Source organism: Sturnira hondurensis, unplaced genomic scaffold, assembly GCF_014824575.4.
Source record: "Sturnira hondurensis isolate 20B ecotype Veracruz unplaced genomic scaffold, ASM1482457v3 Scaffold0006829, whole genome shotgun sequence".
In the NCBI taxonomy this organism is placed as follows: Eukaryota; Metazoa; Chordata; class Mammalia; order Chiroptera; family Phyllostomidae; genus Sturnira; species Sturnira hondurensis.
This window is the reverse complement of record NW_028079460.1, coordinates 1,241,090-1,266,228: the sequence shown is the minus strand read 5'-3', so window position 1 is coordinate 1,266,228 and position 25,139 is coordinate 1,241,090. Positions and strand designations below refer to the sequence as shown.

At 42.7% G+C, this 25,139-nt stretch overlaps 2 protein-coding genes and 1 non-coding gene across 18 annotated transcripts in view; all 3 read left to right on the top strand.

Moving 5' to 3' along the window:
• The window catches only part of UBAP2L (ubiquitin associated protein 2 like), a 50,910-nt gene extending 40,274 nt beyond the window's left edge, over positions 1 to 10,636 (top strand). For 4 of the 12 annotated variants that reach the window (XM_037050669.1, XM_037050662.1, XM_037050663.1 and 1 more), the window contains 7 exons: positions 558 to 639; positions 1,715 to 1,932; positions 2,384 to 2,489; positions 7,280 to 7,347; positions 8,517 to 8,714; positions 9,132 to 9,182; positions 10,015 to 10,636. In XM_037050669.1, the coding sequence (XP_036906564.1) occupies positions 558 to 639; positions 1,715 to 1,932; positions 2,384 to 2,489; positions 7,280 to 7,347; positions 8,517 to 8,714; positions 9,132 to 9,182; positions 10,015 to 10,110 (819 nt within the window). In that variant the 3' untranslated portion in view covers positions 10,111 to 10,636. Of the gene's footprint in view, positions 1 to 557; positions 640 to 1,714; positions 1,933 to 2,383; positions 2,490 to 3,979; positions 4,381 to 7,279; positions 7,348 to 8,516; positions 8,715 to 9,131; positions 9,183 to 10,014 lie in introns of those variants that run through there. The other 8 variants (XM_037050670.1, XM_037050665.1, XM_037050672.1 and 5 more) reach the window with 4 other exon arrangements.
• LOC118990241 (small nucleolar RNA SNORA58) lies at positions 339 to 474 on the top strand. The gene has a single exon (XR_005067187.1). It is a non-coding gene; the product is annotated as a small nucleolar RNA SNORA58 (small nucleolar RNA).
• A 1,205-nt stretch (positions 10,637 to 11,841) lies between the features above and the next one.
• On the top strand, positions 11,842 to 24,300 carry HAX1 (HCLS1 associated protein X-1). Of its 5 annotated transcripts, none has more exons than XM_037050658.1 (7): positions 11,842 to 12,013; positions 12,519 to 12,778; positions 12,952 to 13,139; positions 13,582 to 13,633; positions 13,786 to 13,892; positions 14,021 to 14,111; positions 14,259 to 14,515. In XM_037050658.1, the coding sequence occupies exons 1-7, from the start codon at positions 11,961 to 11,963 to the stop codon at positions 14,342 to 14,344; spliced, it is 837 nt and encodes a 278-aa protein (XP_036906553.1). In that variant the 5' UTR covers positions 11,842 to 11,960; the 3' UTR covers positions 14,345 to 14,515. The 5 variants fall into 5 exon arrangements, with proteins under 5 accessions (XP_036906553.1, XP_036906556.1, XP_036906555.1 ...); XM_037050661.1 differs by having other exon boundaries at positions 12,478 to 12,778; XM_037050660.1 differs by having other exon boundaries at positions 12,423 to 12,778.
• The last annotated feature ends 839 nt before the right edge of the window (positions 24,301 to 25,139 follow it).

Here is a 25,139-nt window from a genome sequence, read left to right as displayed (position 1 = left end):
ATATGTTCAGTTGGTAAGTCATGGGTGACTCTTTCCCACATCTTCATAAGCACACTTTGATTTAAGATATATCAGAACATAGGGAGGAGTTCAGGGCGTGGTTCTAACAGAAAATAACTTTTTTTTTTTTTTTAAATAAAATCAGGGTTGTGGCATCTTTGAAGTAGACAGATTTTAAGCACTCTGTAGTTTAGAGTACTCTGGATCTGTCAGAATACTTTCTGTATGTTTCAGACACTTTGAATTCCAGAATTCTCAGTAGTAGTAGACTATTAGGGATAATTATCTAGAGGTTTGAGGACATTACTGGTGCTGATGGACTTGGTGTGTTTTCCAGTGGGCATACCCGTAGACCTTGCCTGACTGTGCTCATGGCCAGGCAGGGGGGACAGTGTATGCAAGAGTAATTTGGAGTTTGTGCCAGCTCTAACCATCTTATTTGGTGGCTGGATAAGTTGCATTACTTCAACAGTCTCCTGCTTCTCAAGCTGTGGAGTTACTCATGCTGGAGAATGAGTGACATTGTGTCGCTGCTCTTTTTAATTTTTCTCTTCTAGGATTACTACAGCATCCCGTTTCCTACACCCACCACGCCGCTGACTGGGAGGGATGGTAGCCTGGCCAGCAACCCTTATTCTGGTAGGACTGGGATAGGGCTAAATAAAGAGGTTGTGTTTAGATCAGTGGCAGAAACCTGATGAGTAGCAGAAAGGGACCCAGTTCAATTAAGATCTTTGGCAGACAGGTGTTGAAGGACAAATACCATATGATCTCACCTCTAACAGGAAGCTAAACAACAAAACAAACAAGCAAGCAAAATATAACCAAAGACACTGAAATAGAGAACAGGCTGACAGTGACCAGAGGGGAGAGGGGAGGGAATTTCAGGGGAAATGAGGGATTTAGAGGAACCTATATAAAGGATACATGGACAACAACTGAGAAGGGTGGAAATGGGAGGGAGGGGGGAGGATGGGGGGGGCGGGATGGGAGTAATAGACAGAAAACTGTACTTGAAAAATAATTAAATAAAAAAATTGAAAAAAAAAGATCTTTGGCAGAAGTATGGAATAGATGTGATGAATCAGTGTTGGTAGATTCAGAAACCTGCTAAAGATGGAAATAGGGCAACTTTCTCCTTATCTCATTTTCTGTTGTCACCTTGTGATTCCAGATGACATTTTGACTGTTTTCCTCAGCTATTCTCTAGGTTTTTCCAGGAAATGCAGTGGTTGAAATGGCCTTCCTCTGTTTATCTGCTGCTGTACCCTACTCACAGTGTCAGTCTCATTGCCTTGCTTGGCTATGGATTCTTTTTTTTTTTTGCCTGACCTATTGTTCTCACTAACTAATCTATCATTTTTCCCGACCTATTGTTGTTTTTTCAAATGCAGCATAAAGTGTTCCCTATGGAGAGGTAGTGGAGGCAAGGTGAAGGATGAAAGAAGACAAGTAGGCAATAATGCAGGAATTTTATATTGGGAGCCTGTCTTTGCCACAGCATTGCACAGTTACTCAACATTAGTACTTAACTAGTACTGTCCTTGCTGTGTGCTGAGCAATGCTAAGTGAGGTGCAAAGAAATGTAATTCAAAGAATTGAACTTCAACAGTCCTTTAACAGGATTTTCTAGAATCACGTGAAACCAGAAGTAGTAATTCTACATTGATGTGGGGGTGAAAGAGGCAGATACATTTAACCTCTCCTGTCACAGGTGACCTCACAAAGTTCGGCCGTGGAGATGCCTCCTCCCCAGCCCCAGCCACAACCTTGGCCCAGCCCCAACAGAACCAGACACAGACTCATCACACCACGCAGCAGACATTCCTGAACCCGGCGCTGCCTCCTGGCTACAGTTACACCAGCCTGCCATACTACACAGGGGTTCCGGGCCTCCCCAGCACCTTCCAGTATGGGCCTGCTGTGTTCCCTGTGAGTACCTCGGCTTGGTCTTTCATTGTGGTAGAGCATCCCGGCCCCAGTCACTATCCTAGCTGCTTTGAATGACTTCTGTAATGGATGAAGAAGAACAGTTTCTACCTCTGGCCTGTTGTCCAGTGGGGTTGGACTTGGGGGTATTGTAATAGGGATTACCTATTACAATAGGTAATTAATCCCTATTAATTTTAGAATTAACTGTGATAGCATACAGCTTTGTTCCTACAAACTATGATTCATTCCCTGCTACCACTACCCCTTTCCCTTCTTTTAAAGCAACCATTTCTTGACTTTACTGTTTGATTTTTAAAAGCTTTGTGAGGAGTCCATTTCGTTTAGCAAATTGTAGTCAGCCGACATTACTATGCCCAGTCCCTGGAGGAAAGCAGGTGGGGTGAATGCTACTCTTGCCATTTCACTATAGTTCTGTTTTTCTGTTTTTTAGGTGGCTCCTACCTCTTCCAAGCAGCATGGTGTGAATGTCAGTGTGAATGCATCAGCCACCCCTTTTCAACAGCCAAGTGGATATGGGTCTCATGGATACAACACTGGTAAGCTTACCTTGACCCCAGCTGTCAGTGTGTCTGGGCTGTTATTAAATGAGTTTCAGGGAGGAAGACTTGGTGCTCGAGAAAATAGCGTTGGTGGTGGTGTGCTGCTGCTCCATGTATGGTTGTTAATGTTTGATTACTTGGGTGTCTGCCTGAGCAGCACCAGCAGAGGAGCTTGATTCTAGACCATGTATTCACTACTCCTGACAAAGATGTCCTGGGTCATGTGTTAGCTATTAGCATATGCTGGCTGGCCTAATATTTGGGTGGGAAGCAGGGCAGGGGCCCCAAAATTTTACTGAGATGTTAGTGGAGGCATTAATATGTATGGTACTGATAGTATAAAGGGGGATGTATTTACTGAATAGAAGAGTTAAGTGGGTTCTTTGCTAACTAACATGTTTAAATTGCTTTGTAGTAGTACTTTTCTCGTGTCCCTTTTTATTCCCCAGCTAGGAGAGCTATGGACTAGGGCATGAATATAGGCATACCTCAAGAGATATTGTGGGTTCACTTCCAGACTACCATAATAAAGTGATTTGTAGTCTTTGACGATGGAGGGTCTTGCCTTCACTTTCTAAAAAAAGAAAAATGCAACACCTGTGAGGTGTAATGAAATGAGATATGCCTGTATTCAATAAAGTGAGAGTTGGGTTGGGAGAGTTGGAACTGGCTCGTCTCTTTCAAAATTCATTTGCACATGTGATGGAAGGGAGGGAGATGTAGGAATCTTCTGAATGGATACTGATCTAAAAGATCTTAGCCCATCCCTTGCTCCTATACCTGACACCTATGTTCCACTTTTGGAGGACAGGGATTAAGAAAAGGAATTTTGAATAAAACAACATACAACTACTTTTTCCAGTGATTTGTAGATGAATATGGTTGAAGGGGAGGAGGTTGGGGTTGAGTATTGTTATTTCAAAATTCTCCCTTCAGTTATGGTTTCATGATGGTTTGGATGGAGCTCCATGTGTGTTCTTCACCCTTGTCTTGGCCCAAGGTTTTTAATAATTGGGGAACTCTGAGCTGAGCACAGAGGGCAGTTGGTCTGGGAATTAACAGCCAGGTGAAGCTTTGAATGGTGTTACATGGTTAGGTCAAGATTTAAACTAAAGAAAATCTGAAATACCCATTGAGATTTAATACCTAGACTCCTGTGGCTGACCTTCTCACTAAGACCCACCCTGATCCTTGGTGAGAAGGATTATAGACTCATTGATTTGGAGTGGCCCCATTCTAAGAATATTAGATTTAAGTTTTGAGCTGGACTAGGTTCAAGAATTTTAAGAGGTAGGTGACTGATAATATATGAGATGGCATACCTGATCCTGGAAATTCTAGCTTCTTACCTCCCCTTAAGATTTCAGAAACTTTCTGTAACCGCCCTTTTGAGAACCCCCAATTCCCAACCCCACAGAGGGTTCTAGTCATTCCATTCCTCATCAACCTCTAAATTCATTTATTTTTATGTATTTGATTCCTTTTAGGAAGAAAATATCCACCCCCTTACAAGCATTTCTGGACGGCAGAGAGCTAATTTGGCCCAAGGCTGGGGGCTATGTTTTGTGTGTGTGTATAAATTTGCACTGAAGTCTTGTTTCAGAAACCAGACCACTGAGGAGAGCCTGCTGAGCTGGGGCCATGGCCTACGTGGCTTGGGGAAATGAGTTGGTGGATACCTTCTGGGCTTTGAACTTGCCCTTCCCCCATTTCCCTCTCCCCCATGTGTCTGACCCTGTCTTACCCATTTCGAGTTCAAGCGGTGCAGCATCTCCGAAGCATCAATGCACACACCTGCTGTTGCTTTTGTTTTCTGGAAGGCATGTAGTTTCAACTTGTAACAAAAATATTTGTAGTCTTCAATAAACTGTGGTATTTCTTTAGCTAACTCTGGCGTTCTTTCCGTGCATGTCTTTCTGGACACTAGGAGCCAATGTTGTGCAGTGGATGAAGGGTGGAGGGTGGCCTTTTCAATCAAACCCCAGCATAGCCAAAGAACTGGTAACTTTTCAGTATGGTGATTTTTATAAAGGTGGGGGAGGAGAAACAGTCTCATTTTCCAACCTTGTTGACTGGGGTAAAGAAAGCTATTTGTAGAAAATCCCTGATTCTCCATGCTTATTATAGCTCTTCACTTACCATTTAGATCTTCCCCTTGCCTCGGACATAAGCAGGGAGGGGAAGGAAAAACGTTTAGAGTGTCATGTAATGGTGAAAGGTAGAAGAGATGGTGTTCAGAGCTGTTGATGGGGAAATAATCTTTCCAAAGCTTAATTCCCACATTTGATTACCCAAGGCCAAGTAGCTGATTGAGATCTGATAAAGTTTTGTGACCAGCTGGTTGATGGTGACTCAGACTGTGGAAGCTGTGCTAGCCTGGAACATTGTTCTTAGTCCCTCGATGGCTTTTCAGGGATTGTGGATTATGAAGTCGTTTTGCACTTGTGGGTATAGCTAAAGATGTGTGGGAGAGTTTTGGTTAGATATCTTGACTATGGAATTCTCATCCCCACTCAATCCGACTAGTTACACCACCAGCCCTTTGTTTACAGAGTTCACTTGCACAGTGAGAATAGGCCCTCTGGAGTAATTTTGTCCTGGGGGTATAACCAACTTCCCAAGGGAGAAATTGCTTCTTGTTTCTCCTCCCTACTGTCCACATGGTGTTTGTATAATCATCAATATTTGGGAGTGGGGGATAGAGGGGGATTTTGACTCTCGGAAGGAAAGCAAGAAAACCAGTCTGAGGAGCTTTCTAATAAAGGGTAAAGGGTAGGCAGGGAAACCAGTATGCATTATTTTCTGGTGCCTCCAATGCTGAACACTGAGGGTATTAAGGCTACTACAAGAGAATTCTCTCCCCCCCCCCCNCCCCCCCCCCCCCCCCCCCCCCGCCCTGCATTTCCAGTCCCTTTAACCAATATCCGAGTTAAGGCCTTGAGACTATAAACTGGTTTAAGCTAGTCCAGCCTCTGGAAAGAATGAGACCAGCTAGGGACATGATGGAATTAAATTCCTTTCTACCACACAGTTTGAGAGTCAGGTTAGCCATTTCTCTGTTTATGTGGGATGACCAAGGGGTGTCAGCAAGCTATTTGAGCCTTTGCAGTAAAGACAAATCATTATCTCTTGTTTCACTCAAAAATGGTCTATTTATGTCCTGTCTATTCCACCTTGCTCTCAACCCTTGCATACAAGTCTCATTGGCTTAGCCTTTTCCACAAATGAGCTTGTTTTAAAGTGAGGCAGTGATTTGCCAGATGGGCACCTGGGGTTGGAAAAGGGAAGGGGAAAAATACTTTTATCAGCTCATGTATTGTCCCTCCTTTTACTTCAGTGCCTTGAAAGTAGTATAGAGTTGATACTTTGACACGGGAAAGTATTTTCTCATGCTTGCTTTCTGGAGTTCTGTTCTTTTTCCTAGTTGGTGTTTGCTCCTCCCTGGAACTATCTGGACTTGTGATGTGGGAGGGGTTTCCAGGTTAAGATGCCACTTCTATTGGGAAGATTCTAAAGTGGCTGTCTAAGGTGGGCTTAACTTTTGATGGCTGCCTTTGTCCTAGGCATTGGGAGGATTTGGGTTCTGGAGTTGGAAGGGGGATTGCTCCTAATTGTGGGTGAATGGAGGATTCCTCATTTGTGATTTGGTCACTTGAGCACAGCGCTTTTAAAAAACTCTTCCATCAGAGTTCTACCAGCAGAGGAGAAGGATCCAAGGACACAGACTGAAATGCAAAGTGGTTTTTTTTTAAATCTCATTTTATGAGAACTAATATATTAAAAGCATGCTTTAAATTCCTAGTTAAATTTGAGTTACTTTACCTCAAATCTTTGCATAAAATTTCTGTAGTTAAGTTGCTGGTTTATTTTACCTGATGGCTTTTCCCTATCTCCTTGACCTTTTGCCCCAGGAGGTAGCATATGCGAATTTCAGTTTAAGGAGTACAGATTAAAATGAGGAATTGTATTATTCTGGTTTCCTTAAAGTTGTAGTGGTGGTAGGGAGTTTTTCCAAAGGAAACATGCAAGTTGTGAAAGAGTATGAATTTTAAAGCTTTTGTCTCATGGAGAAGCTGAAGTTGTAAACTAGAATAACATTTAGATTTTTGTTTCACCTAGACTGTAGGAGATAGCCTATTCCTATATACCTTCTTTACTCCCCTCCCTTAAAACGCATAAATGGAAATTCATATTTGTGCCAGCTCATATTAGTATAAAGCCTAGAAGCTCCAGGGCTGGAGAAGCTGAACTAAGCTCCAGGACTGGAGAGGCTGGACTCAGAGCTGAAGCTCTGAGAATGAAAGTGCTCTTGGGGGCTGAATTAGATGGACTGTTCCTAGTACTTACCTTATGCTGTGAAAGCATGGATATTGAGCCCAGAAGTGTCTTCATGAACAGAAAGATCTAGATTACCTGTCTTCTGGAGCAGGAGTGAGTGAATTGGGTGGATTCATTTGAAATAGATATTAAAAGTTAATTCCTGTTGGGCTTTGCCACAGAGGTGTTTTGAAAAGTATATGTTCATGAGTTTTGGCTATATCCCTTGGCCCCCCAAAAACTCACTCACACATATATACTCAGTACACACCTGAAAAGGAGAAGAGAACCCTTAGCTAGCCTTTGTGTCATGAGCTCTTATCCCTCAGGACTGAACTGAAGCTGGAAAAACAGACCAAAATTCCCTTGCAGTGCAATAGCTAGAAAGACGGCACATGTCACCTCCTCCCAGGGAGAGGAGTCAGGCAGCTAGCTGAGCTAATCCTCCTATCTGTTTCCTTCTCCCCTAGGTGTATCAGTCACCTCCAGTAACACGGGCGTGCCAGATATCTCGGGTTCTGTGTACTCCAAAACCCAGGTAGGTACCTGGCTCTGGATTAGAATAGAAAAAGAGACAGAAGCTGGAGTTGCGTTGATAGAAGTGAGCAGGAACACCCTAAGAAAAATGTTGGAAACCCATTCTACTAGATAATGATTGGTCTCTAGACTTCAGTTCTTAAGGAAATTTAAATTTAACCCTCTTGAGGGGAGGTGCAAGAGATGTTATAGGAAGACTGGAAAATTGTAATGTGTCATGATTTATTGTGTAACTATTCTGGTTCTTTATTTAGTGTCATGATCCATTGTGTAACTGCTCTGGTCCTTTATTTACCCACTCCCAGTTTTTTTGTCATTTTCCAAAAGAATGAGTGTGGGATGAAGAAAACTAGTTCATTCCATTCTTTTTTTTTTTAATTTTATTTATTTATCTTTAGAGGGGGAAGGAAGGAGAGGAGGAGAGAAATATCAATGTATGGTTGCCTCTTGTGAGTCCCCTGCTGGGAACTGGCCTGCAACCCAGGCATGTGCCTTGACTGGGAAATCGAACCGCAGTGGTGTGGTTCACAGGCCCGCGCTCAGCCCACTGAGCTACACCAGCCAGGGCTTAGTTCATTCTATTTTTTATACCTATAACACAGAGGGCAAAGCCCAGCTTAGTAACTAAAGTGAGGCATTTGAATCATCCTCAGATTTTTATTGTTTCTTGCCCCCATCACTATGAATAATTAAAAGGTTGATATATATATAAAGTATTAGGAGTATGGTGGAGTGCTTCATGGCCAAGACCTTTAACACTCAAGATACCTCTGTGTGTATTATTTCTTTTGAAATATCCAAGGAGTTCTCATTTCTACACAATTTCAGAGGTGAGGATGCTAAGGAGTGAGCAGATTTCACTGTGTTCATATATGACAGTAGAGTTTATGAAGTGCTTTCATACATATCCTCTCTCATTTGGTCTTTAAAACTGAAAGGTCAGTAGCAGCCCTTTTTTATATATGAGAAAACTGAGGCGTGGAGAGTAATGTATTCAGGATCACACAGCTGTTAAAGCACAGAGCTGAGACCTGAATAATCTGACATCAGGTGCAGTGTTCCTTCTATGATGACACCATGCTGCTTTTTGAGGGTGGGAGAGCTTGGGCTGAAATCCCAAAGATTCATTTGCTGATCCCTTTTACTCTCTTCTTTCCTCCACCTGGATAGCAGTCCTTTGAGAAACAAGGTTTTCATTCCGGTACTCCTGCTGCCTCCTTCAACTTGCCTTCAGCTTTAGGAAGTGGGGGTCCCATCAATCCAGCTACAGCTGCTGCCTACCCACCTGCTCCCTTTATGCACATTCTGACACCCCATCAGCAGCCGCACTCACAGATCCTTCATCACCACCTGCAGCAGGATGGCCAGGTAATAACCCTCACTCTGTCCTTTTCCTTCCTCTTCCTTCCTATCCCTTAAAACTGCCTCCCTTTTCCTTTTCTTACCCTTCCTTACCACCACCTCCACCCAGTCCTCCCCAGCGCCAGCCATGGGCACACAGCACATTACAGACACAAGCGCACATAACACGAGTGGCCGGCAAAGGAGATGTCAGAGAAGGGGCCAGATTGAAACCTTTTTTGCCCAGTTCCTTTGGTGCCTTTCTCCTCCACCTCTTCCTGTAGCACGGTTGTCCTCATCCCATCAAACCTGGGTCACACCTCCCCTCTTACCTCACCCAGCCCTCCCCCTTCCTTCACATTATAGCTTTCCCTTCTGATAATGGTGGAGTTCTATTGTCAAAGTTTGTCCCTTTATTTTCCATATATCCTGGTTCTGCCTCAGCTACCATATTTGCAGATGATTCTCTGTTGCCAGCGCCAGCAGGAGGAGCAGGTAATGAAACTGAATGATATGCTTGAACCCACTCCTTTTCAGTCCCCATTTCAACTCCACAGCCTTAGGGAACTTGAGAAAAGATTGTATGATCACAAATCGGGATACACAAACACACACATCTTGCTGAGCTCTCTGGCCTCCCACTCCTCTCTTGTCCTCCCCTCCTCGATGCCTTCTTTCTTTCTACCCTTTCCCTACTCTACACTTGGTTACTGGAATGGAAAAGATTCTTGGTAGCATTTAGAGCCTGGGGTCTCAGACTGTCTCTCCTACCTTGCCTGCAATGGGTTCACAGATGTGACATACGTGTTAGGGGTGGGGAGCCATGGGGGTGGTACAAGTGACCTCTCCTCCACCACAGATGGCTGGGAAACTGGAAGAAGGGCTTCTTTTCCTTTCAAAGACAGCTTTCCAAATTGAGGCCTTCCTGGGAATCAGTGAAAATGAAGTCACCTGTGATCACTCAGTACCAAGAGGCCATAATTCTCTCGAGACGTCTAGAGAGTTGCCTTTTCTCAGAGTAGCAAGGGGAGTGGGAGTGGGGAGAAGGTGGAATTGAAAATGAGTAGAACTGATTCACTATCTTATCTCTGAAAGTATCTTACCCTCTTTTCATCTTTCCCCTATTTAAAGGTTGGAAGTGCTTTTTTGTCAGAGGTGCTCTAGCAACTGTATAAATCAAATTTTCTATGGTTGAGAAACAAGTAATTTCTAAGCAAGGGGGATGGGAGAGCAAGATGATTTCCAGATCTCTACCTTATGATGTCACAAATTTGTCCCACTAACTAGACACCTTTTTCCTCCCCATCATCCTCCCATTCCCCTGCAGACGGGTAGCGGGCAACGTAGCCAGACCAGCTCCATCCCGCAGAAGCCCCAGACCAACAAGTCTGCCTACAACAGCTACAGCTGGGGGGCCAACTGAGGTCCTGACCCCTCTCTTCATGGTCCCATCTTCTGAGAGGGCTTCTCAGCCTGGCAACTATGGAAACAGCATCAAAGAGAGAGGAATGTGGGGGAGTTCCGCTGCTTCCCCCACGCCAGTGGTCCACCCCATGCCTCAGCTTCATGTCTGTCCATTTCTGTACCATCCCCACTCTGTTGTATGTATTATAGGATTTGTATTTTCTCTTTTTTTTCTCCCTTTCCTCCCCCCCCCCCCCCCCCGCATTCAAAATTATGAAACTTTGCTGTGGGCCCTGCCCTTCATTCTCTACCTTTCACCCTGGTGGTGTTTGGGTGAGGTGTGGAGGGGGGCCCCCAAATATATATCAGCCCAACAGCCCTGTGTCTCCTCCTTTATTATTAGGAAACAAAACAACAAAAAATGGCGTCATGAATATGAACAGCATTGTCAGATGAATTAGTTGAAGTGTTTTTTTTTGTACTGTGTTCTCAAATTTAATGGATTAATGTGTCTTGTATATATAAAAAGAAAACCTCTACCTTCAGCCTCTGCCCATTCTTGCTCTGTCTAGGACATCCTCAGTCTCGTCGATGACCAGCTTGGTGAATAAATTTTACTGTACCAACTGGGCCTCCTCTAGCAGGCCCTGAAAGCAGTGGAATAAAATAAAATCTTCGCCCTTTAAGAATACCTCTGACCTTACTGTTTTAGTATAGTGCCCTCAAGGGGTTCCCCTTTCCTTCAGAAACTGCTACATCTATGGCAGATTTTAGGCAATGAAGGGAATGGGATAGTGAACATTGGGTGGAAGGGGGAGAGGGTATTAAGGAGGAGCTGAAAGAAATGGCTTTGTAAAATTAAAAGTATAATGTAGATGCGTCCAGGCAAGTGAATTGGAAAGGAGGGGCAATATGCTGGCAAAACTGAAGTTCGGGGCCTGTTTCTCCTACATGTACAATATACACTACAGGAGTTCTTGCTGCTTGGATGCTTTCGTTTCCCATAGCTGTACCCCCTGAAAAAGAATCTAGAGGAAGGCTGGGGTTGGGATTGGGGTTAGGGGTTCAGGGAAAGAGAGGCTTTGAAAGTCAATGAATGATAGCAAGAAGGGCACTTAAAGCCCCAAATTTATTCCCTTCCAAAGCCCGTTACTAGATTACCCTTGCTCTTGCACAAAGCCTTTATCCTGCTGTTTGTAAAGCCTGCTCAGAATTCCAAGAACAACTCAGCTAGAACTCAGCTACAACTCTTCGGCTAGAAGAGATGGCGTTTCAGTGCACGCGTCCCTGTGTCTTATTTCTGTTCAACTCTGGGGAATTTAGTACTAGAAAGAGCTTGATAAAAATATTTTGTCCATCCCACTTAGACTTAACTGAGGTCAAATAGGGCCGAGGGAAGGGGCGGGGAGGTGGCTTTGGATAGAAGACTGGTCCTTCGTGGATATGAGCCAGGGGTGAGGGCAGGCCTGAGACCGGTTCATTTGTGCAGATGGGCTGCCCCCTGGCGGCCGTATCCGGCGCCACATTGTTAAGCGCTCGAAACACGTTTTTGGAGTGGGTTGGTCGGCGGGAAGAATCAGTTTAGGAGGCAGGTGTTGGAAAATAAAAATTCAAAAACCCACTTCCAAAGGGGCGGAGCATAACACCTACCAGCATTGGGAACATACTATAAAACAAATTTGAGGGCCATCCGCCCCGCCCCCTCCACGTCCGGCTTACGGTAGTTTTACGACAGGGTTTCCGGATCGCAAGTTTGCTTTCCGGCAATGAGAGCTGACCCTTCGCCCAATTTCCCACATCGTAGCGCAGGTTCTCCCCAGGTGTGAATGGGCCTCAGGTGGGTTTCGGGAGTTCGAATCCCAATACGGAATGAGTCTCTTCGACCTTTTTCGGGGCTTTTTCGGCTTTTCTGGACCTCGGAGGTGAGAATGGGACCGGGTTGGACAAGGGGGGGCGGTGTTCTGAGGGGCGCTTGACCTCACACACTGTTTTTGGAAAAACATCCTCTTCCCTCACTTCCTCAACTCCTGCGGAGAGGACAGAAGTCACAACATTGAGCACTGTGACAGTAACCAAGGCGGTTGTTAAGAGGAGGGAAAACAGCTTAATCCTTTCTCCATCCTGGGGTGATGCAACAGGGCCCCGGGCGGGGAAGACAATGGGGCTCTGGGGTAAAGTACAGTAAGTGAGAGGCGATGGGCTGGGGGTCACTGAAGAAAACCCAAGGGGAGGTGTTTGGGGGCATCCTCACCCTGTTTGGGGTGAGGATTGACTGATTAAACACTAAAAACCCCGATGGCTGGTCTTCTAACCCTCACCTTACCTTCCCAGACATCTATTCTTATTCCACTTTGCTACCCATGAGTTGATTTTATGGTTTAAGTAGTGAGTGTTGAAATTTTGGTGGCCAATCTGCCTCCACCTCAGCCACAGAGATCCCTTTTTTGGAGGGATGACTCGAGATGAAGATGAGGATGATGAGGAAGAAGAGGAAGAAGCCACGTGGGGCCGTGGGAGCTCGAGGTTTGAAGGTCCACAGCCCCCTGAGGAATTTGGCTTCGGCTTCAGCTTCAGCCCTGAAGGAGGAATGCGTTTCCACGATAACTTCGGCTTTGATGACCTAGTACGGGATTTTAATAACATCTTCAGCGAGATGGGGGCCTGGACCTTGCCCTCCCGTCCTCCTGGTGTGTGTTTGCCCCCTGAAGGAGAACTATGGTTTCTACTGGGTTGGTGGGTGAAATAAGGATCCCGCAGAAAGTAGTTGGGAGGTGGGAAGTATGAGAGGACTGATGATTTTAAGGGGGGGGGTTAAAAGATCTCAAATCCTTTACCAACCCCACCTGCCACCTTTCTGCAGAACTTCCAGGTCCTGAGGCAGAGACACCTGGTGAGAGACAGCAGGAGGGACAGACGCTCCGGGACTCAATGCTTAAGTACCCAGATAGTCACCAACCCAGGATCTTTAGAGGAGTTCTGGAGAGTGACACAAGACCTGACTCCCCAAAACCAGCACCAGGCTGGGGCTCCCAGAGACCTTTTCATAGGGTGAGTACATCTAATCCTTAAATGAGAGCCTGTGGGAGTGGACTCATTGTTGGAATCTAGCAGACATGAATTGAAGTCCTGGGCCCTCCACTCGGTGTATTTATCTGCTTCCTAAATTAAGCTGCTTGTAGGATTTTCTTTGGGGGGGAAATGGGAGTTCTGCTTTTTCTCTTAAAAAAATTAAAAGAGTTCATTGGTTTATGTGATTCTCGGACAAAGCAGGATTGTTGGCAAAGGACAGGAAATTACCAGTTCAGGAAGGCTTTTGGTAGAAGGATATATAAAACAGGAAGGAGGAGGGATGAGTAAATAAAGCTATTTTGAATGGCATTATCTCTTTGGGGGAAAGGTGGTTTTGGAACTTGGGAATAATTTAGATTCTGTGACTTTTCAAGTTTGAGATTGAAAGGGGTCATATCATCTACTTCGGCTCTTTCTACAGTTTGATGATATATGGACTGTGACCCCCCATTCTAGAGCCAAAGAGGACAAGGGTGAGTCTGGAGGGAGAGGATACCAGCCCCTGTTGTTCTTTAGCACTTCCCTCTGTTCTTCCTCCCTAAAGCTTCTTCCTCCCTAAAGCTTCTTCCTGGTATACCTCTCCCTTAGACACTTTCTTTACTGTTTCCTCTCCCTGCCCTTCTAGATCTTGATTCCCAGGTTTCCCAGGAGGGCCTTGGCCCAGTTCTGCAGCCCCAGCCCAAATCCTATTTCAAGAGCATCTCTGTGACCAAGATCACTAGGCCTGATGGGGTGAGTTGGGAGAGAGGGGTAAAGGGAAGTGTAGCCACAGGTTGCCCTGGACGGAGGGATCTTTGTAAAGAAACCAGCAAATTCACCTTTAGTGATGTTAGGGGTGTGGTGGGGGCTTCTCCTTGTAGACAGTAGAGGAGCGCCGGACTGTGGTGGACAGTGAGGGCCGCACCGAGACCACAGTAATCCATCAAGAAGCAGACGACAATCCTAGAGATGGTAAGTGAAGAGTGTGAGTCAGAGTGGTCCATCATTTAATTCCTTGGGAAAGGGAAACCCTTTTCTACCCTTTAATGTTATTTCCATCTTTGCCTCCTTCCAGTTCCTTTCATTTAGTATGTCTCTGTGTATCATTTTCTTCCTTAGATCCAGAATCACCGACACCTCCAGCCCTGGATGATGCCTTTTCCATCCTGGATTTATTCCTAGGCCGATGGTTTCGGTCCCGGTAGCCTTGTTAAACCTCAGAGGCCTTCAGGTTCTTCCCACCTCCTACCCCTTTCTCTCCATCAATGGACTTAGCTTCTCCTGCCACCTCAGGGCCTTGGGTGTGTGGAACAGTGAATTGGTATATCAGTATGTCACTCACCCAAACTGACCAATAAAACCTTTATTTATGCTAATTTCTTGGTCTTGGTTTTGTCAAGGCTGTTCCACTTTCTAGCATCATCTAGGGTTTCCTAGATTATCTTGGCCTAAAGATAATTATCTTGGCCTAAAACCTGATCCTCATTCCTTAATTTTTTGTTCCACTTCTAAAACCTGCTTTGATAAGTAAGGGTCAGGTACCAGTAGAAAACAATTTTTCTTTTGGAGGAGATAGGATAATTATAGTTAATTCCAAGAGAATTTCTAGACAGGGATTCATCAGATTCCTCAGAAAGGAAGTGTTTGGAAGTGTAGGGGACAACTGCTTCCCTTCGTGTGGGGTCACTATAATGAGAAAGCTCATGAGATAATTAAGGAGTAAACGAATATTTCTTCCTTTACTGGCTATGCTTGTGTGTGTGTTTGTATTTTAATGTTTTTTAAAATATATGTTAGATAAATCACAACTAAGTACAAACATTGATGCAGACTCTGGCCCACAGGGTTCAGGTGTTGTGGCTTTGACGAACAAATTCGCATGGCCTGCAGAAGTCCTGTGGAGAAAAATGGACAGCACAGCCACTCTCTAAGTGAGAGAGAGCGGCCTGAACCCCTCCTGGACAGGCTTTTATTGCTTTTCTGGGTATGTTACATCGAGGACGGTCCTCATTTACTGTGCACAGGTTCAATGTAGGTGATTACCTTTTACAGATAACAAAGGAAAGAATGATGCTAATTCAAAGAGAAAGATGTTGCAGATCAAGGGGAAAGTGGTTGAACTGGTTACACTCCATCCTTGGGAGGTTGAGCTCGGATTTTAGGAAGTTTCTTTAGAGAAAGGCAGTGAACATTTTCTGCCTCAATTCAGGGTGAGGGAGTTTTAGCAAAAGCAAGCCTCAAAGCAGCCTAGGTACAATGCAGGCCTGATTCCCCATGGAAGAATCTGTGGGCGGGCGTGGGTCGTGTGTGTTGACCTCACTTGCCACCAGTTTTCTGAATCGGGCTGGGCTACATTCCTGGGCCACATGGAACGGTCCCCTATAAAATATTGTTGGATCTTTTTCTCATTAAAAAGTTTTTAGCACTGGCATAGAGTAGCATACCTTCCAAATTTATTTACCTCTCTTTCCTCAGGATATCCCACAAAAATGAAAATGAAGGGATTTTTTCTAAAGGCAATATAGCAAGAACAAATTCTTGCTATAGTAATGAGGGGAGGTTTAGTCTTTTCGTTCTCTTAGTTATCTTTTGGTGAATGGAAGTTGATTTATTGTAGCCAAATTAATCTTTTCACTTAATAGTTAGCATTCTTTATAATTTTAGAAATCTCTCTTAATCCAAGATTAAACAGGTACTCTTATTCTCTATAAGTTTTGTGGTTTTGTCTTTTACATTTAAGTGTTTAAATCCACCTGGAATGTATCTTCCTAAATGATATGAATCGGGACAATTTTATTTCCATTTTGAAAAATATATATTCATTTATGTATAAATATTACAAATAGATAACATAGAATATATATATCCCTGTGCTTGTCTTTCTGTTCTCTTTTGTTAATCTATTTGTCTATTTTTGTGCCAATATCATNATTTATTGTAGCCAAATTAATCTTTTCACTTAATAGTTAGCATTCTTTATAATTTTAGAAATCTCTCTTAATCCAAGATTAAACAGGTACTCTTATTCTCTATAAGTTTTGTGGTTTTGTCTTTTACATTTAAGTGTTTAAATCCACCTGGAATGTATCTTCCTAAATGATATGAATCGGGACAATTTTATTTCCATTTTGAAAAATATATATATATATATTTATATATATATATACATATACAAATATATATATTTGTAATATATTTATGAATATTACAAATAGATAACATAGAATATATATATCCCTGTGCTTGTCTTTCTGTTCTCTTTTGTTAATCTATTTGTCTATTTTTGTGCCAATATCACCCTATTAAGTGCTATAGTTGTATTTTGTAGAACAAGTCTTCCCACCCTTTAAAGAAGTTACCTAATTATTCTATATAAGAATACAGCTGATATTTTTAATCAGCTTTTTAGAGTACCACTGAAAACAAGTGGAGCCAGAGGTGACCAGACATCTGTGCAGTCTCCAGCATGAAGGATGAAGAAGCAACTTGGAACAGACTAAACAGAAAGATGAAAATTTTTAATGTCCTCAGAAATAAGAGGTGTTGTATTATGTCCCTACAACCAGAACAGAATGCTATAAAAGATAAACAGAATAAACTTTTGGGAGTTAAAGAAATATGGCAAAAATGAATAACTATAAAAAGGTTTGGTTGACAAAATTGAGATTTCCAAAAAAAGTAGACCAAATAAGAGAAAAAAAGAAAAATATAAGAAAACTAGGGCTGGGCTACATTCCTGGGCCACATTCAAGAAATAAGTCAAGAAAATATCAAAGGTGAAAGTTACTACTTTAACTGAAAGGACCCACCACACGCTAGATATTAAGGATGAAAATAAACCCACTCCAGGCCATGTCATGAAATTTCAGAACACTGTAGACAAAGAATCTAGATGAGAGAGAGAGGGAAAACAGAGGATCAGGAATCACTGGAATTAATAGATAATGGAGCCACCCTGCTTGCTGTGGCTTGGTGAACTGAGCACCAGCCTGTGAGCCAAAAGGGCGCCGGTTCAATTCCCGGTCAGGGCTTGTGCCTGGGTTGCAGACCAAGTCCCCTACTGGAGACGTGCAAGAGGCAACTGGCTGATGTATCTCTCACACATCAATGTTTCTCTCCCTCTATCTCTCCCCATTCCTTCCAATCTCTAAAAATAAATAATCTTTAAAAAAAAAGATAATGGAACCCTGGCCAGGTTGCTCACATGGTTAAGGCATCATCCTGATAATGCTAAATTGCAGGTTAAATCCCTAGTCATTTAAGAAACAACCCATGAATGCATAAATAATTGAACAATAAACTGATGTTTCTCTCTAAAATCAATAAAAGTTTTAAAAAGACAGTGGAGCATTACTTTTTTAAATTGCATTTTGTTGATGATGCTGTTATAGTTGTCCCACTTGTTCCCGCTTTGCCCCCCCACCTCATATCGCCCTTCTGTCCAGCAGTCCTCCCACTGAGTTCGTCGTGTCCATGGGTTCTGTGTGTAAGTTCTTTGGCTTCTCCATTTCCTATACCATTCTTAACAACTCCCTGTCTATTTTGTTCCCACCATTATGCTCCTTAATGCTCCCTATTCTCTCCCTTCCCCCTCCCAGCTGGTAACCTTCCAAATGATCTCCATAGCTGCAATTCTGTTCCTGTTCTTGTTTGCTTAGTTTGTGTGGTTTTTAATTTTTCACTTATTTATATTTTAAAAATATATCTTCTTGATTATGCTATTACAGTTGTCCCATTTCCCCCCCTTTAATCCCCTCCACTCTGCACACCCCCTCCCACCCACATTTCCCCCCGTTAATTCATGTCCATGGGTCATACATGTAAGTTCTTTGACTTCTACATTTCCCATACTATTCTTAACCTTCCCCCATCTATTTTCTACCTACCATCTATGCTACTTATTCTCTGTACCTTCTCACCCCTTCTCCTCCTCCCACTCCCCTGTTGCTAACCCTCCATGTGATCCCCATTTCTGTTTCTGCTCCCGATCTAGCTGTCCTTAGTTTGCTTTTGTTTTAGGTGTGGTTGTTAATAACTGTGAGTTTGCTGTCCTTTCATTGTTCATATTTTTTATCTTCGTTTTCATAGGTAAGTCCCTTTAACATTTCATGTAATAAGGGCTTGGTGATGATGAACTTGAACTTGACCTTATCTGAGAAGAGCTTTATCTGCCCTTTCATTCTAAATGAAAGCTTTGCTGGATAGAGCAATCTTGGATGTAGGTCTTTGGATTTCATGACTTGGAATACTTCTTTCCAGCCCCTTCTTGCCTGTAAGGTCTCTTTTGAGAAATCCACTGACAGTCTGATGGGAAGTCCTTTGTAGGTGACTGTCCCCTTATCTCTTGCTGCTTCTAGAATTCTCTCCTTCATTTTAATCTTGGCTAATGTAATGATGGTGTGCCTTGGTGTGTTCCTTCTTGGGTCCAACTTCTTTGGGACTCTGAGCTTCCTGGACTTCCTGGAAGTCTATTTCCTTTGCCAGATTGGGGAAGTTCTTTATTATCTGTTCAAATAAGTTTTCCACTCATGGCTGTTCCTCCTCCCCTTCTGGTACCCCTATAATTCAGATGTTGGAACATGTAAAGATGTCCTGGAGGTTCCTAAGCCTCTCCTCTTTTTTTTGAATTCTTGTTTCTTCCTTATTTTCTGTTTGGTCATTTTTTTCTTCCTTCTGGTCCACTCCATTGATTTGAGTCCCAGCTTCCTTTCCATCACTATTGGTTTCCTGTGCATTTTGCTTCATTTCAATCAGTTCAGCCTTCATTTGTTCCTCTAATTTGTGGCTAAAATCAACCAATTCTGTGAGCATCCTGATCACCAGTATTTTGAACTGTGTATCTGAAAGTTTGGCTATTTCCTGGACACTTAGAATTATAGGCTCTGGGGCTTTGAGCTGTTCTTGAGTCATAATGTTTGGTCTGTTCACACCTGTTATGTATGAGGGGTGGAGCCTTAGGTGTTCACCAGGTCCGGGCAACCCAGGTTGCTGAGTTGTGACATGGTCTGGCTGAGTGGTGCTTTGTTGTTGGACTTCCGTACAGTTCAGTTTTCACTGTTTTGGCTGCATTTTTGTTTCTAAAACTTCACCGTCTTTATTTTTTTTTTCAATTTTTATTTTATTATTATTTTTTTTATTTTTATTTAATTCTTGTTCAAATAGTTTTCTGTCTTATATTCCCAGCCCTATCTCCTTCAGTGCTCCCCACCTCCCTCTCATTTCTGCCCCCCACCTCAGTTATTGTCCATGTGTCCTTTATACTTGTTCACGTGAGTCCATCCCCTTTTCCCCTATGATTCTCTCCCCTCTCCCCTCTGGACCCTGTCATCCTGTTCCGTATTTGAGTGTCATTGGTCATATTTTGCTTGCTTGTTTGTTTTGTTGTTTAGATTCCTGTTAATGGTGATATCTTATGGTATTTGTCTTTCGCCGCCTGTCTTATTTCACTGAGCATAATGCTTTCCAGTTCCATCCATGATGTTGCAAAGGGTAGGAGTTCCTTCTTCCTTTCTCACTGTCTTTAAATTTAGTTGTGGGAGGGGGCACAGTGTTTCCACCTATGCCTCCATCTTGGCCGGAAGTCTCCACACTGATGATTTGAGTCCCAGTTTCCTTTCTATCACTGTTGGTTCCCTGTACATTTTCCTAGATTTCACTTAGCATAGCCTTCATTTTTTCATCTAATTTGTGACCATATTCAACCAATTCTGTGAGCATCCTGATTACCAGTGTTTTTTAAAAAATACATTTTATTGATTATGCTATTACAGTTGTCCCATTTCCTCCCTCATTCCCCTCCACCCTGCACACCCCTCCCCCACCATTCCCCCCCTTTAGTTCATGTCCATGTGTCACAAGTTCTTTAGCTTCTACATTTCCCATACTATTCTTGCCCTCCTCCTGTCTATTTTCTACCTACCGTCTATGGTACTTATTCTCTGTACCTTTTCCCCTTCTCTCCTCCCCCCACTGCCCTGTTGCTATCCCTCTACATGATCTCCATTTCTGTTGATCACCAGGGTTTTGAACTGTGCATCTGATAGGTTGGCTATCTCTTCATCCCTTAGTTGTATTTTTTTCTGGAGCTCTGATCTGTTCTTTCAGTTGGGCCTTTTTTTTTTTTAATCTCAACACTCCTGTTACATAGTAAGGGGTGGGGCCTTAGGTGTTCACCAGGGTGGGGCAACCCAAGTCACTTCGTTGTGACATTGTATGTGGGGGAGGGGTCTGAGAGGGAACAATGGCGCTTGCTCCACTCTCTGGCAGTTTTCAGTCACTTTCCCCACTACCCACAAGCAAATTGGGCCCTTCTGGTGCTGATTCCTGGGTGGGTGGGTTTGTGTACGTTCTGGGACCCTGTGGGTCTTTCCAATGAACTCTCCTGTGAAGCTGGTAGTTCCTCCCACTGCTGCCCCAACCCCCACAGGTGTTTTCAGTCAGAGGTCTGAGGCTTTATTTTCCTGCACTGGAGCCATGGGTTGCATGTTCTGTCTCGCTCCCCAGTTGTTCCTCCCTATTTATCTGCACGAGAATGTGGGACCACCCACTTCACCAGCTGCCACCTTGCTGGGTCCACCAGCCACCACCTTGCTGCAAGCAAGTCTCTGCCCAGATGCCCATCTCTGCTGCTTCTACCAGTCTGGATGAATGTTTCTTCTTTAACTCCTTGGTTGTTGGACTTCCATACAGTTTGATTTTCTGTCAGTTCTGGTCATTTTTTGTTTTAAAATTTGTTGTTGTCCTTCTTTTGGTTCTGCAAGGAGGCACAGCGTGTCTACTTATGCTTCCATCTTGGCTGGAAGTCCTGTGTGTTTTTTAGATTCAGTTCATAGTTGTGAATTTGTTGCCTTTATAATTTTCATGGTTTTCATCTGTGTCTTCAATAAGTCCCCTTTAGCATTTCATGTAACAATGGCTTTGTGATAATGACCTCCTTTAGCTGGTCTGGGAAGCACTTTATCTGCCTTCCATTCTAAATGATAGCTTTGCTGGAAAGAGTAATCTAGGTTGTAGGTCGTGCTTTTTATCACTTTGAATACTTCTAATACTTGCCAGTCCCTCCTTGCCCAGTTTCTTTTGAGAAATCAGCTGATAGTCTTATGGGAACTCCTTTGTAGGTAATTCTGCTTTTTTCTTGATGCTTTTAAGATTTTTTAACCTTTGGCATTTTAATTATGATATGTTTTGTTGTGGTCCTCTTCAGGTCCAGCTCATTTGGGCTCTCTGTGCTTCCTGGATTTGTGTGTCTATTTCCTTCACCAAACTAGAGAAGTTTTGTTTCCTTATTTTTCCAAATAAGTTTTCAATTTCTTACTCTTGCTCTTCTCCTGGCATTGCTATGATTTTGATGTCATACATTTAAAGTTGTCCCAGAGGTTCCTAAGCCCTCCCCCCCTTCTCTCCCCCCCCCTCTGGAATTCTTTTTTCTTCCTTCTCTTCTGGTTGAAAGTTTGTCTCTTCCTTATGTTCCATTGATTTGGCTCCTGGCTTCTTTCCCTTCACTATTGGTTCCCTGTGTATTTTTCTTTATTTCATTTAGTGTAACCTTCACTTCTTTCTTTATGTTGTTGCCATATTCAGTGAGTTCTGTGAATGTCCTAATCACCATAATTCTGCATTTGATAGGTTGGCTATCTCTGTTTCATTTAGTTCTCTTTCTGGGATTTTGTTCTGTTCTTTCATTTGGGACATACTTCTTTGTCTCTTCAACTTGGCAGCCTCCCTGTATTTGTTTCTGTGTATTAGGTAGAGCTGCTTTTACTGTCTTAGTAGTGTGGTCTGTGTAGAAAAGGCACCTGTAAATTGTGTGGGGCGGAGTCTTAGATAATTTCCAGGGTCCAGTAATCTGCTTTACCACTTTGTGGTTTTGTATGGGGGGAGGGCTCTGAGAGGAGACAGTGCTGCTGTCTGGCTTCTGAAAGTCTGCCCAGCACTTGCCTCATTTTCAGTCATTTCACTTCTCGTATGCTGCTGGCACCCTACCAGCTGCTGCCCAGGTGGTGAAACCCAGAATGGATGGGTTTGCATATGTTCTAAGTCCGTGAGGGCCCTTTAATTGGTGGAAATCTGGCGGTTTCTTCCATTACCCCAGCCCCCATTGGTTTTTACAGCCAGAGGTAATGGGGTTTTATCTTCCTGGTGCTGGAACCCTGGGCTTTGCATTGTGGCCTGAGGATAGGATTACTTGCTCCCAAGGTATCCTTCACTCCCAAGGTAACTCACCCAATTTTTATCCACTATATATGAAGGTGGGACCCTCCATTCCACTGCCGCCACCTGGCCATGCTGCATTGCCTCTCTGCCTATCTCTACGACTCCATCACTCCTACCCATCTGGATGAATGTGGCTTCTTTAAATCTTTGGTTGTCAGTCTTCCATCTAGCTCAGTATTTTCATGGTTCTGAGTGTTATTTGTTTTTTGATCTGGTTGTAGTTCTTTCTATGGTTTGTGAGGAGGTAAAGCATGTTGACCTATGACTCCATCTTGACTAGAATGCTACTTTTAAAATACCGATGACAGATTATTTCTAATTTACATTTGTATACCCAAGTAAACTACAATTAAGTATGGGAGTATAACAGATATTTTTAGACATGAAAGGGGTGTCAACAAAAACCTGTACTAAACATTTAATGGTGTTTTTCCAACTAAGATTAGGAATAAAATCCAAGATATCTGCTCTTACCACTTCTATTCAACATGGTACTAGTGGTTCTTGCTGGAGAAAGACATGGTATGAAAAGGAAGAAGTAAAACTATATTTACAGGTGCTATGAGCTTATGTGTAGAAAAAATTCAAAGGAATCAACAACAAAAAAGTTACTGGCAGTAATAACAGGATAGTAAGGTTTCAGTGTACAAGATCAATATCCAAAAAAATTGCATTTCTGTTGCCAGAAAATTAGCAACAACCTGAATATTAAATGGAAGGAACAATTTCATAACAGCATACTAAAAAATAAAATAATTCTGACAAAACAAAAGTTGGACATTGAAAATTTCTGAGATAATTAAAGTCTAAATTAAAATATATATACATGGATTGGAACAGTTAATATTGTTAAGATAGCAATTCTGCCCAGATTTATCTATAGATTTAATGCAATTTATATCAAAATCCTAGTAAATTTTTTTAATCCTCACCCCAGGATACATTTATTGATTTTAAAGAGGAAGTAGGGGATGGTGGAGAGAGAAACACCCACTGGTTGCCTCCCATATGTGCCCTGACCAGGGATCAAACCTGCAGCCTTTTGGTGAACGAGATGACATTCCAACCAACTGGGCCACCCAGCCAGGGCCCTAGTAAAAAAAGATTTTTTTCAGAAGTGGATGAGCAGTTTCATCTCAATGTGGGGCCCTGTTCTGGAATGGAGACTAGGTGGGTCAGATTTTGAAGTTCATAGGAACCTGACTGCTGTAATGCCTTCAGACCATCTTCTGCAAGCCTCTTGAAATCACTGGTTGTGGAGGAGTAAAATCCATGCCAGTTTCAGCTGTTCTGAAATTGATCTGCAGAACTTCCAGGGAATACCTGAGGGGCATGTCTGGGTTGTCCTCTTCTTGGGCCTATCAGATACCCTGTTGCTTTTCTCTGCTTCTACAGACACATAGAATTCAAGTTTAAGAGCTGTTGATGTTGTTCCTACCCACTTTTACTACAGAATTTGAAAGTATACTTTGTCACCTAGCTCTATTGTAAATGTCTTTAATTAGTCTTTGATTTTGCTATTTGTTCTATCTTATGTGGAGATGCAAGAAAAGCCAAAAACCAGGTTTTCATTGCAGCTACTATTCTCCCAGGATTCCCACCATTGCCTTTTGTTTTTACACAAAAAATTGTAAAACTCTCTTTAGAATCCAAAAATTAAATTTATTGATAACATTATCTGTAGACATAATTACATGTTTATGTATATGTATGCTTAAATTTTCTATAAAGGAGAAATAAAAGGAAAGTAATAAAGAATAGTATTTTTTCAGTATGTAAATGTTCCAGCACAACGAGAATCTATAATGAAATATTTTGACCAATAGATATTCATGTAGACACCCAAATGCCATGAAAAATACAGCCTTAGTTAACATGTTTTTCTGAAATGGTGACTGACCCTCGCAGAAGTTCCAAGCAAAAAAAAGTACTGTTTTAACTGAATTTACATAATGATTGCATGCCTACAAGATTTAGTATACTTTAAAACTGGTAAATACTTAGTGTTTATATATAAAACAGAACGTAAGCTCATGTCATTACAAACAAGCTTTTCACTAATATGTACATCTAGTAGAAAGTAGAACAAGTCTCTGTTGTGTGTGTTGTAGGGTGTTTAGCATATCTTACCTCTGACCACTAAATATTAGGAACTCCCCCCACCATCACTGTGAAACAACAAAAATCCTGCCCCTACAAATTTCCAAAATTCTTGCTAGGGGATAGTATCCCTGATTGAGAACCTCTGGTCTAGTAGAAGTTCTTTCATCTGACAACATGAGTGTGTGGTATCAGGATAATGAGCACAAATGACTTTAGAAACTACAGAAGTAAAACTCATCTTTAAAGTGATAGAGAGACACCTAGAGGAGGGATATGGTAGACTTTTTATACTCCAGTCTGAAAGGCTCAAGGAGGGTGGCCAATGGGAGGAAGTGTGTAGGGTTGGGAAGACTGAGTGTCTCAGGTTGGGTGCACCTGGAAATAGACTTTGATACGGAGAGTTTCATACCAAAGCTTTATTTGGGAGTGCTCTTGGGAGACCTACCTATAGAGAAGTGAAGGAAACAGGATTGAGCAGAGGGAGTAGATGACACAATGTGATTGTAACTGAGTCCTCAGTTGGTCCTAGGATTCTCCAGGGAGTTATGAAATGGAGATAATTCTTCTGAGTTGTCCCAAATTAAGGCAAAGGGGTCAGGACATTGTATCCTTTATTTTTTTTAATTTAATTTACTTATTTTTAGAGATCAGGAAAGGAAGGGAGAAAGAGAGGGACAAAAACAT

Coding starts and splice junctions, on each gene's coding strand:
- HAX1 (XM_037050657.1), top strand. CDS start 12,221: ATGCAACAGGGCCCCGGGCGGGGAAGACAATGGGGCTCTGGGGTAAAG. Junction 13,893..14,020: donor AGATCACTAGGCCTGATGGG/GTGAGTTGGGAG, acceptor TTCTCCTTGTAG/ACAGTAGAGGAGCGCCGGAC. Junction 14,112..14,258: donor AGACGACAATCCTAGAGATG/GTAAGTGAAGAG, acceptor TTTCTTCCTTAG/ATCCAGAATCACCGACACCT.